This window comes from Mustela nigripes, chromosome 4 (genome assembly GCF_022355385.1).
Source record: "Mustela nigripes isolate SB6536 chromosome 4, MUSNIG.SB6536, whole genome shotgun sequence".
NCBI classification, from domain to species: domain Eukaryota; kingdom Metazoa; phylum Chordata; class Mammalia; order Carnivora; family Mustelidae; genus Mustela; species Mustela nigripes.
Window position 1 is genome coordinate 23,496,212 of NC_081560.1, and position 17,866 is coordinate 23,514,077.

The 17,866-nt window shown below is 52.8% G+C and overlaps 2 protein-coding genes across 2 annotated transcripts in view; one reads left to right on the forward strand and one right to left on the reverse strand.

Annotated features, from left to right (window-relative positions):
• Positions 1-17,866, reverse strand: part of SND1 (staphylococcal nuclease and tudor domain containing 1) — a 413,481-nt gene that overhangs the window by 57,978 nt on the left and 337,637 nt on the right. The gene's annotated exons all lie outside the window — the stretch shown is intronic.
• LRRC4 (leucine rich repeat containing 4) lies at positions 1,681-6,275 on the forward strand. Its single transcript, XM_059396464.1, has 2 exons — positions 1,681-2,503; positions 2,703-6,275. The coding sequence occupies exon 2, from the start codon at positions 2,803-2,805 to the stop codon at positions 4,753-4,755; it is 1,953 nt and encodes a 650-aa protein (XP_059252447.1). The 5' UTR covers positions 1,681-2,503; positions 2,703-2,802; the 3' UTR covers positions 4,756-6,275.

Below are 17,866 nucleotides of genomic sequence, written 5' to 3' on the forward strand. Positions count from 1 at the left end.
GTAACCAAAGAAGCAATAGTAAACCAATGCCATATTCTAGCGCTTTCCCAGGGCTTAGCCACAGATGGCTCCACCCCCACTAGGCAGAGAAAAGGGCAGTCTTTTTCAGGGGGAAAAGGCTGACCTAGTCCTGCTCTCTTGCACCGGTCTGTCCAATGCCCCAGGGTTTCTCTTCCCCAGAAGTGGGAGCAGGTTGTCAGCAGTTCTTTTCAGGGAGATCCAGCAACAAAGAGGAGCTAGTGAAGCACTGGGGTAGAAGCCTTCCCCTCACCCGGCTTGGGGAGGGGAAAGGGCGACTCAGGACGGCGAGGAAAAAGAGTGAGAAGTGTTGGCTGAGGCTCCGTGAGTGAACGGATTCTCCCGTGGTTTCGCGGAGTTCATCTCAATCCTTCACGCCGGATGCTCTGCTGTCCCATGTCGTTATTGCCCGGGTTCCTCGCACTTGGTCTTTCCTTCCACCTTCTGCCCTCCCTGCAACCCTCATTAAGAAAACTATCATTTCAAAGTTAAAACCGAGGAGCGGTGAGGAAATTTGCAAGAAAAGGGGCAGGACAAAGAGGCACCCGTGCCCAGGCTCTCGGTCCTCTGGCTCCAAGCGGCCCCAGCCACCCCCGCGTCCACACCGTGCAGCTCGGAACTCCGCGTATGCTGCCCGGGCTGCGCGGCCAGGCGCCCGGTCAGCGGTCGGTGGGGGTGAGGATGACGCGGTCCGGGCGGGAGGCCGGCCAACTGCAGCAGCCCCGCCGCGCCGCCCGCTTCCCGGCCCCCTGAGCCCACCGCGTCCGGAGCCGGAGGGGGCCCGGCGCCCGGGGGCGGGGCAAGGCCGCGGTCTCTCCCGCAGCAGCCCCGCCGCTCCAGCCTATCAGCGGCCACCCGGCGGCTCCCTCGGCTGGACCAAAATAGCTGCGAACGCCTGCGACTTGCGACTTGCGCGCGGCCTCTCACTTGACGCTCACTCCGGCTCGCTCGCCCGCTCTGCTCCGCTCCGCTCGTCTAAAGGGGGCGGGGAGGAAGCGCCGGGGAGGGGGGTGGGGGGTGGGGGAGAGAGAGGAAGGAGGAAGGAAGGGAGGAAGGAAGGAAGGAAGGGAGGGAGGGAGTCGGACGGAGGCGCGGAGCTCGGGGCTGCGCGGCGCGGCGCTGGAAGGCGCCGGCGTTAACCCCTCGAGGGCAGGCAGCGGAGGGGGAGCGGTGTTCATACATAAGAGCACTGCATCACGCTAATCTTCTCCCCAGAACAGTATGCGTCAGCAGTACATTCACGTTCTGACTGAAGGACAAAAGGATGAGAGAGCAGTCTGCGTGGCTGCTGCCTGCAACACCGCGAGCCCGGCGCGAGGAGGAGACGGTGGGCGCCGAGCGCAGGGGCCCCGCTGCTGCCGCCGCCGCCGCCGCTAGCGAGCGCGGACCATGTTCTCGGGCTCCGGAGCGTTCCCCGCAGCCGCGACCCCCGCTGCTCACGCCACCGCCGCCGCCGCCGCCGCCGCCGCCAGCGCTCGGGCCGCTGCAGCAGTCCGCGGGCGGCGCAGCCACTGAAGGCGCCGCGAGCCAAAGCCCGGAACTCGCTGCCTCCGCACAAAACCAGAGCCGGCGGCGCGCCGGGGGCCCGGCTGCGGCGGGCGGCGGCGGGCGGTTGCGCGCCACCGGGGGCTGAGGCCGCCGCCGCCGCCGCCGCCGCCGCCGGACCCGCGCCCGCCCCCGGACTCCCTGAAGGGGCCTGCGGTACGGGCGCGACCCGGCCGCCGCGCGCTCCTCCGGCCCGCGGAGCCGGTCCCCGCGCTGCCTCCACGCCGCTGACCCGCGGGGGCTGGACGAACTGCTGCTCCTCGCGCAGGCACGCGGCGGACTAGGAAACTAAGCCCGGTTTTGGTTCTTTTTAACCCTTCCGAGAAGAGGCGAGGAAAGAAGGGGGTGTGTGTCTGGGGAGGGCGAAGGAGCCTCGAACACCTCCTCTTAACTCTCGCAGCCCCGCGAGCGAACGACTGCACCAGCTGCCTCCGGTCGGGAGCCGCCGACACAAGGCGGGGGGGCAGCGCGGCAGCAGCAGCGAGCCAGCGAGCGCGGCCTGGGAGGCTTCGGGGCGCCCCTTTACCCCCGCCGGGCGGCAGCCGCGGGAGCGGGCTGGGGGCGCCGGAGGCACGCTCCGGCGATGAAGCGGCATCCCCCGCGGCTGGTGCGAGCCGGTGCCAGGGTCCAAGGACAAAGCAGGGAAGCGCTGGTGGCGCGGCTCCTCGGGCTGAGGGGGGGGCATGCACCTGCATAGCCCGCCGGGCCTTGGCTCTCTCCGGCGCGCCTCAACTCCGCCGCTCCGCCGTAGCCTGCTCGGGATTTACTAGAAGCCATTTTGTCTCCCCCACCCCTCCCCTCCCCACCCCTCCCCTCTGCCCTCCCTACCCCCTCGACTTCCCCCCTTTGTTAATTAAAACTAATAAGTAAGAATGGCAACGACGTGGCCGGCTCCCGTGGAGAACGCTTAAGGACACCACGCCAATTCCTTCCTTCCGAGGTAGGTGACAGCGACTCACTGGGTGGGGATGGTTGCCTCGGGGGAGAGAAAGTCGCGGCGTTCCGAGGGTTTACCTTGAGGGGAGGCTGGAGACGGGGGCCACGCTTTAGTTGGGCATGATTCCCCCCCCCCCCCCCCCCCCCCCCCCCTCTGGTCTGCTCCGTCTCTCTAATCGCCCCCTCCCCACCTCCTTCTCCAGATGGAAAGAGGAGCTCCTAGCTCATTTAAGCCGGGGTAGGGCTGGTTCTCCTTTCCGAGCCAAAATCCCAGGCGATGGTGAATTATGAACGTGCCACACCATGAAGCTCTTGTGGCAGGTAACTGTGCACCACACCTGGAATGCCGTCCTGCTCCCCGTAGTCTACCTCGCGGCGCAAGTGTGGATTCTGTGTGCAGCCATCGCCGCTGCCGCCTCCGCCGGGCCCCAGAACTGCCCATCCGTTTGCTCGTGCAGTAACCAGTTCAGCAAGGTGGTGTGCACCCGCCGGGGCCTCTCCGAGGTCCCTCAGGGTATCCCCTCCAACACCCGGTACCTCAACCTCATGGAAAACAACATCCAGATGATCCAGGCCGACACCTTCCGCCACCTCCACCACCTGGAGGTCCTGCAGCTGGGCAGAAACTCCATCCGGCAGATCGAGGTGGGGGCCTTCAACGGCCTGGCCAGCCTCAACACCCTGGAGCTGTTCGACAACTGGCTGACGGTCATCCCCAGTGGGGCCTTTGAGTACCTGTCCAAGCTGCGGGAGCTCTGGCTTCGCAACAACCCCATAGAAAGCATCCCCTCTTATGCCTTCAACCGGGTGCCCTCCCTCATGCGCCTGGACTTGGGGGAGCTCAAGAAGCTGGAGTATATCTCCGAGGGCGCTTTTGAGGGACTGTTCAACCTCAAGTACCTGAACTTGGGCATGTGCAACATTAAAGATATGCCCAATCTCACCCCCTTGGTGGGGCTGGAAGAGCTGGAGATGTCAGGCAACCACTTCCCTGAAATCAGGCCTGGCTCCTTCCATGGCCTAAGCTCCCTCAAGAAGCTGTGGGTCATGAACTCACAGGTCAGCCTGATTGAGCGAAATGCTTTTGATGGGCTGGCCTCACTTGTGGAACTCAACTTGGCCCACAATAACCTCTCTTCTTTGCCCCATGACCTCTTCACCCCACTGAGGTACCTGGTGGAGTTGCACCTACACCACAATCCTTGGAACTGCGATTGTGACATTCTGTGGCTAGCCTGGTGGCTTCGGGAGTACATACCCACCAATTCTACCTGCTGTGGCCGCTGTCACGCTCCCTTGCACATGCGGGGCCGCTACCTGGTGGAGGTGGACCAGGCCTCCTTCCAGTGCTCTGCCCCCTTCATCATGGATGCCCCGCGGGACCTCAACATCTCCGAGGGTCGGATGGCAGAACTTAAGTGTCGGACTCCCCCCATGTCCTCCGTGAAGTGGCTGCTGCCCAATGGGACAGTGCTCAGCCACGCCTCCCGCCACCCAAGGATCTCTGTCCTCAACGACGGCACCTTGAACTTTTCCCACGTGCTGCTCTCAGACACTGGGGTATACACATGCATGGTGACCAATATGGCCGGTAACTCCAACGCTTCGGCCTACCTCAACGTGAGCACGGCCGAGCTCAACACCTCCAACTACAGCTTCTTCACCACTGTCACAGTGGAGACCACCGAGATCTCACCTGAGGATACAACGCGCAAGTACAAGCCTGTTCCTACTACATCCACTGGTTATCAGCCGGCGTATACCACCTCTACCACGGTGCTGATCCAGACCACCCGTGTGCCCAAGCAGGTACCCGCGACAGACACCAATGATAAGATGCAGACCAGCCTGGATGAAGTCATGAAGACCACCAAGATCATCATTGGCTGCTTTGTGGCAGTGACTCTGCTAGCTGCCGCCATGTTGATTGTCTTCTATAAACTTCGCAAGCGGCACCAGCAGAGGAGTACAGTCACAGCCGCCCGGACAGTTGAGATTATCCAGGTGGATGAAGACATCCCAGCGGCAGCGTCTGCAGCGGCAACAGCAGCTCCATCCAGTGTATCAGGTGAGGGGGCAGTAGTGCTGCCCACAATTCATGACCATATTAACTACAACACCTACAAACCAGCACATGGGGCCCACTGGACAGAAAACAGCCTGGGGAACTCTCTGCACCCCACAGTCACCACAATCTCTGAACCTTATATAATTCAGACCCATACCAAGGACAAGGTACAGGAAACTCAAATATGACTCCCCCTCCCCCCAAAAACTTATAAAATGCAATAGAATGCACACACACACACACATACACACACACACGAGACAGCAACTTTTGTACAGAGTGGGGAGAGACTTTTTCTTGTATATGCTTATATATTAAATCTATGGGCTGGTAAAAGAAACAGATTATATTAAAATTTAAAAACAAAAAATCAAAACAAAACTATTTTCTAACTTGTAAGTTCTATTTAAAGGGGGAGTGGGGTTCTTGGGAACGCTGTGGGGCTGAAGCCGCAAGTCAACCTGCTATGATGCCAGAAGGGATTTCTGATCTGAGGCTGAAACTGCTAAGCTAAGCTAAAACAAACATCCCTAAAGAGGTGTGGGCTGCTGAGGGGTGGGGGGCAGGCTGCCATGTTTTAGAAGATGCTTCATAGCATACAGGACTACCATTTCTATAGACACCTTTCTTAAGCTGAGAGCTGTCTTTGCAGATTTATCTTATTTTAAAAATACAAAAAAAGCACCAAGAATTTGTACTGTGCCAAAATGTTGAGAGGCAATAATTTTTTTTCTTCAGAAGCCGAGGGGAAGATAGCTCTGTAACTGTGTTTTAAACAGGAAAACCACCAAAATTCAAATGACTCCCTCGAGGGGCTCAGTCTTTCCGTCTGTCCTTGTGCACAAGTCCCCTGGGTTTGTGCACTGGGACACGCGTGTGCCCCGCCTGACAGCGCGCCTCGGGAAGGAGCAGAGAAGGAAGGGAGCTGGCGTAGCTCTCAGTCAAATGCTTTCACATTGCACCAGATTCCTGCAGATGGGTTTAACCCACTCTTTGTGGGGCATGTGTCTATTCAGGGTTTCCCTTGAGAGGGAGGAGGCCCCTAAAGGGGGTGCGGCAGCAGAGGGGGGTGGGAAGGGAGAGCAGAAGCAGAGAGAATATATTCACAGGAGGCCATAAATTAGCATTGTGCCATGTTCACCTGTTGTTCCCGGTATCTGACAAATGATTGTAGACAATGATGGCATTTTATGATTTTTCATAAAGGTTTTGTTTGTTTTAAGGTGGAGAAGGAGGAGAGGCTGGGACTGGGGAGCTTGGGGGAGTGGAAGCTTTTCTCATGCTTGTGATTTGGTGACTATTCTAAATGCTGATTCATTAGGGATTATTACAGCAGATGTCAACTGGTTGTGGTGATGGGGTGGGGACAGAACATAAGTGGACAGAGAAAAAGGGCACAGGCTCATTTAAAGTACAGTGAAGCCTTGACAGAACAGGATGGTTCACAAAAAAGATGTGGAATCCACAGTTAAAACAAGAGTGATACACATGCACACAAGAAGCGAGTTCTGCGAGGAGTCCTGTTGAACGTAACGCAGTGGGGGGAAGGCTTCCCTCTCCCAGGCCTACCTCAGGAGGAGGGGGAGGAGAAAGGGTGGGTGTGGGCGGTGAAGGCAGAGATCTCTGTTATTCTGGTCCATTTAATGCTGTAACTTCTTTCATTTATTATTTTAGCTTTAAAAAGAAATAAAGGGTTCAGATTTGAAAGGGGTGGGATGGGTGGGTGGGGGGGAATGCCAACAAAAGAACACTGATTGTAATGTGAGAAAAGTGTATTTTTGTATTTTAATAAATATTGTTCAATTTTTAATTCAATGTCCCCAAAGGGTTAAATTGAATAAGATCATATAGGTTCTTACCAGCATCAACCAAGTCATTTCTATTTAAAGAAAACAAGGGGAGGGGAGGGGAGGGGAGAGGTAAGGTGGGAGGGAAGGCAATGTTCAAAATGCTAAAGCTGTCAACAATCTTTCCTTAGCTTAAATAAAAGCACCCCGATTCCAGTGCACCTTCCTCCAGCTAAGTGTGTTAGTCCCTGGCTTTGTTGGGGGTAGAACCAAATTCCTGATGCCCTGGAAAAGCAGGGGAAATGGGTCAGCCTCAGCTCCTGGGACCGGGCCAGAAGTTAAATGCCACCTCAGCAGAAGCTGCTGGTCAGGCAGCACCGGCTCTGCCCAGGGACCCTGGGGGACCTGGATTTAAGAGGTCTGCGGTAATGCTGTTTGGCTTAAGTTTCCCACAGGCAATGTTCCTTCTGTTCTCTGGGTGCCAAATAGCCAAACATGTCTTGGTGGTGGTAGTGGGTGTCGGTCTCCTGACGCTTCCCAAGTGATGACGTCCAGGGAAGCTGCATGAACCGGGACCCTGCGTCTCTTCAGCGCTTTTATACTGATGCAGGGAATCGGCACTGAGTGGGTGTGAGCTCTCTGGCACTGAGCGGGCAGAGAGGCAGGCAGCACTTTGCAGCAGTTGGCTAAGAAAGGGCCAATTCTTCATCCCCTGGGTAGAGGTATATGTAATTTCTGGGTACCGGGGTGCGTGGCAGCATGCGTGCATGGTGCACGTTTAGATACTGCCACTCACGTTTCTGGGCTCCACATAAACGTTTCCCTCAGCCTCCCCTTTGCCACCCCACCCCCAACACAAGGAGAAAACTGCAGCAGAGTAAAGGGTGGGACTTGGCCAGGACCAGCTGGAAAGGCGAGAAAAGAGCCCTTGCCCAGTGCCACAAGGCAACTCAGGCTGTTTAGGGCAGCTTCCTGGGGACACACTCAGGGGCAAGTGTGGTGAAAGCAGCTGCTTCAGGAACAGAGGGTGTGGGGCTGATTTCCTCCCGCCCCTCCTTTTGGATAGTCTGGGATTATACAGTGGCTCTGGAATGATCAAGTGTCTGTGGCTGAACTAGAGATCTGAGGGCAGGGGTACAGAAATGGTCCCAAAATATTTCCGCAAAGAGTCGTAAAAACGAACGCATGTGTCCTGGGGGCTGAGCATATTTGCCATCTTGGAATCTGAGGGAGAAGTGCTTTCTAGAAGGAACCTGAAAAGTGGGGGAGACTGAGAATATGGCTCCTGGGAATAAGCTTCCTTAGAGCTGCAAGGGTAGCTCCCTTCCCCACTGGGTCCACTCCTCGACTTGGGCAGCGTTTCAGCTTGTAGAGCAGCAAGCCTCCAATGCCGTAACGTTGGGTATGTCCTCCTTTGTAGCAGGCACCTGGGACAGCTTTTCAGAGAGGAGTCCCACGAGTACCAATAGCTTTCATGCTGTGTTGGTGACTCATCCTCAGGCCCAGCGGCCAAGCTACAGGGTTTGTCACCTAAGAATGGGACATGGGTTGGTAGTTCTTCAGGGGAGTAGTTGTAGCAACACATTAGAGGGAAAGACTGCTGCTGCTTATACGAAGTTACAGAATTCTTTAAGGGTCATGAAATATCATTTAGTCTTTTTTACACTGTCTGGTCAAGGAAACAGCCCCAGAGAAATGGAAAGATACCTCCAACGTCGCACTGCTTTTAGTGGAAGAGGTGGGACTAAAACCCAGATCTCTGGGCTCCCGAAGCAAATGGGCCTTCCTTACTCAGGCTCTTCTGAGCCTTCAAGAACCTTTTTCTTTCCTGGCTGATACGCAGTGGAAATGGGACGACCTCCCTATAAACAATGATGTGTACTCTGCTTAGAGGTGCTCAGTCTCCTTCAGGACTGGCTCTACTGGCCTCCCAGGTCTGACCAGAATTTTGACTACAGTCGTCCCACAGCTGGCCCGAGGGCCACATGTGCTAAGGAGTTCGATTCTCAGGACTGCACAGAACAGCTTCCGATCCTGAGGTTCAACGGCAGATGGCTGCCAGAGACAGGGTGACGTAGATAAGGCAGGGTGTTCACAAAGGGAAGGGTAGCTTGGCCTTCTCCCAACCTCAGCCTTGGAAGCTTGTCTGAGTAGAGGAGTGACAGAGGTCTTAAAGCACCTATCAGAGTAAGTTCTCCATAGTGGAATGCCTTCTGCCTATTTGGCTCAACAAGGAGACCGGGGGGAGTGGGGAGAGGGGGAACGGGGTCGGGGGGGAGCTCCTTAACTCCTCTCCTCCACAATACCCGCCCCACCCGAGCTCTGTAAGTGCCATGCTGTGGCTGCTTCTCCCATCATCTCCTCTAGGCCTTTGTCACTCCTTGGTCTTATGCCGCATCATATTATCAGAGAAGGGAGAGCAGACAGGATAGTTTGTAAGGCCTGGAGACATTAGCTTTCTTGTGGCTATTTAACAGGTATTGAGGCCAGTGGCTTGCTGGGTTCTGGGTAGAACAATGTCGTAGAGTCCCTGGTCAAACGATCCCCATTGGTGGTGGGGAAGAGGTCCAGAGTCCATGCTACTCGCGGTGGAGAGCTTTGGTTTCCTTCTGTGGAGATGGACTGTGGTTAGGAGAGGGCTAAGGGGAACTTACACAGCCCACACAGCCTAGGCGATACTACCTCAGGGGTCCAGAGCCCACAATTAAGGCCCCAACATTTTGCTGCAACAAAGCAGCAGGGGATTAAAATTAGAGAAAAAGAAAAAGAGAGAGAGAAAGAGAAAGAACATTTATATCCAAACATATGTCTGATTTTATCTCCTCTGCTGGCACTCAGCACTCCATGCCATCGGCTAATGCAGGCACTGTTCACGCCATTTCTAAATCCTGCCTCAGCTAAACTGCAAGGCAGCTTTTGGCCCAAAAGCACCTCTCCTGGTCTCTATCATTCAGAAAGCACCCATTACCCCTGAGGGGGTGAGAATGGTTCACGCTGTAGATTAAAGTTGTTTTCATCTTTGCTTTAAATTAAAATGAAGTAAGCTGCTTCTTGGAACAGGGATAAATGCTTCAGGGACCAGGTCAGTGAAACATACATATTTGCAAAGCAACACAGCACAGTGCTTACAAGCACAGACTTTGGATCTGGTATTCCTGGGTTGAATCTCAGCTCCATCGCTTCCTACCTGTGTGACTTGGGACAAATACTCCGCTTATTCATATGTAAAATGGATATCATAGTATCTACACTTCACTACTTCATAGGTTGTTGTGAGAACTGAAATTATATAAATAAAATCACACTCAGAATGGTAACTTAATGTTGTATTGTTGGTAGTTATTTGATGATAAACATAAGGATATAGTCCAACTGACCAGCCCTCCTCAATCACCCCCTCTATTCTAGAACCTCATCTGTTCCCAGAGAGAGAACATGCTTATGGAGCTATTCCAGAAGGGAAGGATGCTTATCAAGAAGTTAGGGACAGTGGGACAGCACTATCTCTATAAGCACAGACCCAATAGGAAAGATGGGTTGTCCTTTCTCCCCAGGAAAACAGCGCTTTTTGATCTGCTCCCTAATCCAGCTCTCTAGCTCGCCCAAGGAACTGTTTTTAGTTCTAGAATAGATTACTTTTCCTTGCAGTAAGCCGGGAAGAAAGGAAAGGTGTATTCTTAATGATGCACAAGCTGAGGACTGGCCAGAAAACATTTATCTCAGAAACCTTGGTCCTTTACTGAGAGGATAAACTTCCTAGAGTCTTCTCCACCTCTCCCTGTTTCACAGTCAGGATACCTTATGAAGGGCAGGGGAGGGCCGAGGTACCAGGAGGGAGAAGGCAGCAGAGAGAGGAGCTACTGGGGCTTCAGAACAGAATTAGAGGGCTTGGAGAAAGTACAGACAGGAAAAGAAAAAAAAGCACCATAACCTGAGCAAGTGAGAACAGAACAGAGCTCTATGGCAGCTACACAGGCTAAGGGTCTGCAATGCAGTTAAGGAGGAAAGCCAGGGAGATTCCTGTCCTAGCCCGCAAGAGGCTGGCTGGACCCCAGATGGGGGAGGACTGTTAAGTGTGAAATTCATGGCATGGAAGAGAGAAGAAATGCAGGGAGATCAACTCTCCAAGAGAAGCCTAAGAGAGAATACATTTTGATTTCCTAATGAGTGGCTAGAATTAGATTTTAGGATGATCACAGGTTTTATCCTCTGGTACATGCCAGCTCTGCTGTCAGTACTTGGGCCAAACCACCTACCCACAACAGTCCTGTTCTCTATCCTGCAGGCTGTCCCCTGCTTGGGGGAAACAAGCCAGCCCTTAGGCCTGTAATCTAATCCTGACCCTGACAGCCTCATTAAGGGGTCTGCTCTGAATCTAGTCCCTCTCTTCTCTTCACAGAAGAGGTTGGTGCAAGTCACTGTTTATCCACAAAAGGAGTATTACTCCAGAGGGAGGGTATTATATAAATTGTGTTTTCCCATAAAAATGGTGATGACTGTGAGTTCGGTGCACATGGACCCTGGCAGTGAGTCAGAGAGATTAGGCCAAGGCCTATGGGGGATATCCCTGGGAGCAACTCTCTTGTCAAAGAGTGTTAGCATTTGAGAGGGCGGTGTCTTCCTTAACTTATCCCGTGAAGATTTTTGACCCTGCAGTAGGGAACCACTGAGCTGGGAGGCTACTCTAACGCCCAGTGTGGGACTAGATGGAGTGAAGTAGTACTGAGGTACCTTCGTAGTCATTCATTGTGTACCCAGGAACAGTACTAGAACAATTAAGAAAGTTCTGATCACTAAATAACAAAGGAACAGTCACTGATCCACTCGCTTCTTTAATACCCATCCACCTTATAATCCCACTAATAAGTAGTGCCCTCGAGTAACTGTTCTATTGGGGGTGTCCCTCCATAATCCCCATCTGAGTACAATCATCTGCCACAACAGGACCTAGGACATTTTTGCAAGATCCTTCCATTCTAGAAGACTGATGACTCTTCTTCCAATAGTTCTCATGTGGTTTCCTCTTCCAAGGCAAGTCCTTCATCTAGTCACTTAAAATTCCTTTAAGATCTCACCTCTAGTTTCCCTATGTCTGCGCTGGTACTGGTTTAGTCACTAGATAAGTCACTCTACCTGCTCAATGAGTCAGCAAGGATGACTGAGAAGAGCTTTCACACAGTAACTGTTCTCTGTGCAAAGTTTGGTTTCCGGGCCTCTGGCTACTTCTTCCTGGAGTCTTAAAGGCCCTGGTTTCTTCCCTTCACCTACCTACTCAGATTCTGCCCTGTAAATTAACCGAGTGAGTTACAGGCAGCTCTCCAGAGGCGGGTCCTGGCACAGAGAGTGCAGCAATGTTTGCAGGAATGCTCAGTGCGTCCCTCACAAAAGACCCAGAACAGGCCCTGAAATGGAGCTGAGGCCTCATATACTAACAGCCGGTTTCTGCAGCCTACCGGCTGCAGTGGTAACAAGTTCTAATCTATTACCATTGCAAGAAGACTTAATTTCTGGACTTAAAGGAAGTCGGATAATACTTTATCCTATTAGCTTTGCCTGTGTGAATTGACAATGGCTTCCTTCTGACATGACAGCATATTCTTCCAATTCATCTCTTTAAGGGGATGAATTGGGATGAATTGGGAGAGTCTGGAGTAAGAAAGGAGGGAGGGCCAAGAAAGACATCGCTAAAGGAACCAGGGAAAGAGATGAAAAATTTTTAATTAGAAATGGGGAGGGAAGCTTGGAGATACCTGGCCAGACTGAGAGATCTCAAAGCATGTTTGCATTTCATTTGGTTACTCTGGTGAGGGAAGTGACTGCACCTCCTGGGTGTACCGTGTGCATGTGTGTCAGAAGGTTCTGAAGCCACAGACAAGTACAAAAACAAGCAGAGTGGGGACCTGGCCTAAGCCATGCCTTTCTTGTTCCAGCCTGCTGTGCCTGCAGGGTAGCTTTCCCTTTCTTTAGCCCCCTCTGCCACCCTCCTGTCTGAAGGCCACATCTGCTCTGACCAGTGCTGTCAGGCCAGCAGAGGCCATCTCCACATCATGGGTGTCTTATCAAGGCTGGTCAACCTTGGGTTGGCAAGACACTGAGGACAGAATGATGGTTTATAGCTTCAAAATTCAGGGATGTGGAGACAGAGAAGGGAATTTAATTTCCAAGTTAATTCAGAAAACTTATTTATGAGGAAAATGAAGGCCAGAGAGATGTGACTTGCTCAGGTGTCACATAGCTGGTGATGCAGAGACAGGATCTCTGGGCTTTGGGTTCTCAACCCAGCAGTACTACTGAACACCAGCAGGGCCACGGTGAATGACAAATCCAGGGGGCGCCATTTACAGAAACTACAAAGTGATTAGTGTCCCCCAGAGTTTGCAATTTGATGCAATCCCTTACAGTTTGTTTCCAGGGAGAGGTGGGAGAGAAGGGGAAGGCCTTTTACGCCAGTTATCTGTGCTTAATGCTCTGACATGGTGCCCACTCGTGACTTCATTCACACAACTAGAGCTGAGAAATGAGGCAACTTTTCCTTTCTCTTGCACCACAAATGTTCCAAGGAGTGTGAGTTTTGATGGCAGCCCAAACAGGTAATAAATTAAAAGGAGCATTTGCTGCTTTATGCCGCCTACCCCCCATTCTCTCCTACCCCCCAGAGAACTACGAGGCAAAGAATGTGTATCCCTGTGCAGGGAAGGCATATAGAAGCTGTATCAGGTTAGAGGTCTGTTCAAGGTCAAGATGACCACTAGAGAAGCAGAGAAGTCTGGAGTCCTGCTTCCATGTCTCTCACCTTCCCTGGTACTGTGTAAACAAGGGGGCCCTTGCAGGGAAGGCTCAGAGCCCAGGCTGACTCCAAGACTTTCCCTGAAACATGGTCTAGGAAGCTAGTAACTGTCTCCTCTTCCCAACCACCTCAACAAATCCTCTCTTGGGAAATGGAGTGGTCCTGGCTATAATTTTATCACATACATTTAATTAGAATCTGTCTCCTTCATGATGGTTTCAAGCCAAGTCCCTGCAGAAACATTCTAAAAGAACAGCCGCTTTCAACCAAGGATCTTTTAACCAAGTTAATTTAGCAGAAATTTGCCATCTTGGATGGGATAGCATTACCTCTCTTTTTGACTTCAAAGCTGGGAAGAGAAGGGAGGTGGAGAATGCAGAGAAATAAAGAGGAGGGCGGGGGCTTCCAGCAAATGAGTTTTCATCTATTAAGGACTGGTAATTTCTGCTAGCTCCCCTAGAGACTGGTCCCCTCCAATAATGGCCTGACTCTAATGATTCCCACTCCTAAGCAACAGCCTGTGTTCTGCTGGTGTTGAGACAAACTGTGCCAGAGAAATTCCCTTTCTCTCGGAGGTGCTGCTGTTGTTACACAGGAGAGATTAGCCAGCCAGGAAGACGTGCTCTTGGTGGGGGCGAGGATAACAAGAAAGAATGCTCTTCTCCAGTGGGCACGGCACTGCTGACCTAGGATATAAAAGGCTGAGCGGGAGGCTAGAGGTTAGTGAGAAGATGAAATGGGCAGGCACTCTGACAAGAGAAAGTGAAAGCTTAGGTGCCTCCTGAGGAGTGAGGAACTCCACAGGAGACAAGCACTGGCTGGCTGGGAGGCAGGGGGAAGGCTCCGGGGTGTGGACTGTGGGTGTGGGTTGAGCTCGGACGCAGTAGACAAGAACTGATGGGCGTCTGAGATGTGGAACATGGTGATCGGTTCACTGGAATCAATTTCGGACCCTTAAATGTGGGTCTTTTCCAGGATAGAAGCATAGGAATGTGGGTCACCAATGAGATGGGGGTGACAGCTGCGACTAAGGCTGCAGTGTCCGCTGAGGGGCTGGGGTCCTCCCATTCCACCCTCTCCCTTCTACACTGAGATCAGTGTAGAAGCTCATTCTGTGGCTCTGGTTTTTGCTGAGGCTGCTGCCAGCAGGACTTGAGTAGGGGGTGGGGAGCCCCCTTATTTTGCCCCTGGTGGCTTCCTTGTGATGGAGACGGAATGCTTCCAGAGGCTGCCTTGCCAGATGTGCCAGCAGGCAGCCCGGCCAGAGAGCCTGCAGTGCAGACAGATGCCCTGTGCCGGATTCAGGACGCTGAGACCCTTTATGGTACCGCGGCTCAGCTCTGGGGCAGGGCCAGAGCGGCAGGGTAACGCTCCTCAGCCAGATTCATCTTCCCGCAAACCTCTGCAAATATGTGGGCCATGGAGGGAGGCAAATTTAATTAAATTACTATGTCATGGGCTGCCCTTCCTAAGCAAGGGCTAAACACAGGCTCCCGCTGATGCGCAGACCCATCTGTGGACACAGAGCATGCGCTGCTTTGTGCCCGGGCCACCAGCAGCTGGATGGGGTTGGCAGTGCGTGGTGCTGGCCCCTCTGCCGCAGCCAGGCCGCGTCAACAACAATCCAGCCCCGGCCCCATCCGGCTCTGATGACCTTTTCCTTTCTACTTAAAAGATGGCTGAGCGGCACTCCCCCTTCCGACATTAGTTCATTTCTCCTCAAATGCCTCTCCCGCTGACACGCAGGCCTTTCCCGTCAGGCGGCGCCCTGTGCGGAGCTGGGGAAGGAGGCCTGAAGCCACAGAGAAGTGTGATTCAGAGGAGAGCAAGGGCAGGGTTTGCTGAGCTTGGCAGGAGATGGAGGGGTCTCCCTGGTGAGTCTCCTGAGCGCTGCTTCAGCAGCCCCCCGCTGGCAAGGCCGTGTAGCACAGGGAGCTGCGTTCAGGGGCTGGAGGAGAGCTGCACAGCTATCTTTCCCCCATCCCTGCACGAATGCCATGGTCGATACAGAGCCTGATGGTCACACGGAGGCAAGGAAGTTCAGCAGCAACGAGAACTACTTAATATGTGGAAATCAACACACGAATGCTGCCTGTGCTGTATACATCCATCCCACAAAGCGATTCCGTGTTGTTTCTGGTCTGGAAGGGAGGCCTCGCTATTCTAGTTTACAAAGTACTACAAGGGTAAAGACTTTGCCCTGAATAGTGCTGCTGCTGATCCTCGGGCTTCCCTCTGCAGGTGAGAAATGGCCTGAGGCGGTACCAGGTGTGAAGTGGAGAGCAGGAGCCACTAAGAGCCAGCTAATGGGGTTGTCCATTTGGAAGAAAGACCCCAGAAATGTGGGGCGCCTGGGTGGCTCAGTGGGTTAATTTAAGCCTCTGCCTTCAGCTCAGGTCATGATCTCAGCGTCCTGGGATCAAGTCCTGCATCAGGCTCCCTGCTCGGGCTCACTCCACCCCTACTTGTGCTCTGCCTACTTGTGATCTCTCTCTCTCTCTGTCCAATAAATAAAATTCTAAAAAAAAAAAAAAAAAAAGAAAGACCCCAGAAATGTCAGCTGGGGAATCTTTCCCCGCTTGTCCCCCGAGAGAACAGAGCCACTCTCATGCCTAAAATTTTAGCAAATGTAACACCTGGAGCCGGAGACAACAGGAAACATCTGGGCACTGAGCAGTTATTCTCATGTACCGTCTCATCCTGGCACTGAGCAGAGCCCCCCTCTCCCCACCCCCGCTCACCCAGGTGATGCGAGCAGCGTGGGCAGCTCTGGGAGCTGAGGCAGGCTTAAAGGCAGGCAAGGCCATGGTGAGTCCAGAGCGCAGAGATGGGGTGGGGGTGGGGCAGAGCCTCCCACTCCCAATCTCCAAGCCTCTGAAGGTGCTCTTAGGGGCCTGCAGGATGGGGAAGGTGGCTCCCTGCTGGAGCTCTTCTGTCCTCCTGACCTGTGCCAAGCAGTTCCAGGGCCGTTCTCTTTGTAGAATTGGGGATGGGGTTGGCAGTGGATCCACCGCAGGTTTCTGGCTACAAATCTAATGGTTACTCTGAGAGTTAAGGCAAATACTGTCAGTTTGGGTCCTTGGGACCCAACTCAAGAACCTGGACTGTGCCCATGAGTCACTCTCAGCCCAGCAGTTTTAATGGACTAGAATTTGTGGATCAAAATCAAAAGCAGGCAGGTCATTACAGTGTCGTCAAAGAAAAAATAATGTCAGAGGAGAAGACAATGAATCCAAAAGAGTATGTTTTCTAATTAAGAGGGAAGCAACAATCGTAGCAGAAGAGACAGCAAGGTATAATGCTAGAAGGCAGCCCAGGAGGTCAGGGCCAGTCATGAAGAACAGGAAATTGACCAGCTTGGTGACCTTGATCATGTGGCTTCAGAGAAACAAAAAGGTTCCTTGGTACTGGACTATGCCCAAGGATCTTTGTTCCTTACACATGCCCAGTGGGACAGAAGAGAGTAGACACCATGCCTAGGCTGTAGGAGCCATGACATCTGTAGTGGAGTAAGGTCCCCCTTAATTCTATTCCACCCAAGTGGCTCCATGCTCACTGGGACAGAGAGCACTCACCAAATGCCTGGCCTTGAACTATGGAGATAAAAGCAGGTAACTCTTCAGGTAGTCCCTGTCTTCTTTAGTCAGTGTGTTACTGGTCCTTGGGTGCCAACTGAGACATTTCATCATGATAAAGGATTAAAAATACCCTTACCCCAAAGAATAAAATACCCCAGAGACTAACAGAGCTCAGTCTCCATATTACCCTATAAAAAGGGTTGGCTCTGGGGGCTTATGTTCCTGTTTAAGCAGCCTAGGATTGGGATAGTTTCCTCTATCAAGAAAAAAGCCTTGAAATAAGGTGCATAACAGCAAAGGAAACCTCAGGATGAATCATGTGAATATTAGTACTGCTGAACCTATGGCATTTCAAAGCTGCTGGGGTCCAGCAAGGTTTATAGATGACCCAGATGAGCTGGTATATTCACTGTGGGCCCTGTCCCTAACCACACAGGTGCAGGAGACTGCTGCCATAGCACTCCCTCCCCGGCGCCGGCTGTTGCTAGAGTGTATGGCTGTGGGTCTGTCTCAGAGACAGCTTGCGAGACGGGACACCCTGATTCCGGTGTCTTGTCCACAGCTCAGCAGTGAGGTGTCATAGGAAAAGGCAGAGTGAGGCTCTAGGGCTACTGCAGCCAATCTTTCTCACATACAAGGTCACCCACGACCCCTCTCACATTTGTTACCTGTCACTTCATTTCCCTTGCAGAGGGACAAGGGGAAGGGAAATGAATTGATTACAGTGGTGTATTACAGGGCACTACTCTTCAGCACCTTGAACTGGACTGAGGAACTGAGGAACTGAGTGGCAGTGCACTCCCTTAAATCTGCATTTAAGGGAGGAAAGGGTAAGAAGAGAAGGAAAGGTGATTTCTGGCACCTGCTCTCTCCTCTCGCTCTCAGCTCCCAGTAATACTTAGGAAGTGGAGTGGGTGGAACTGAGCATATTTGCAAAAACAGACTAGCTCTGATGCAGCCTGAAAAGTATTTTCAACACAACATGAACTCAGACCCTCCTGTACCCTTGTCCTATGTGCTTCAGATAAAATTGCTGTCATGTTTCCTAGGTTAATATGCCAGAGCATGACCAAAGAGTGGTCTTCCTCTTGGCCGCAGGTTGACCAGCGGGCAAGGGCTGGCTCAGCCCCTTCATCTGGGGGAAAGC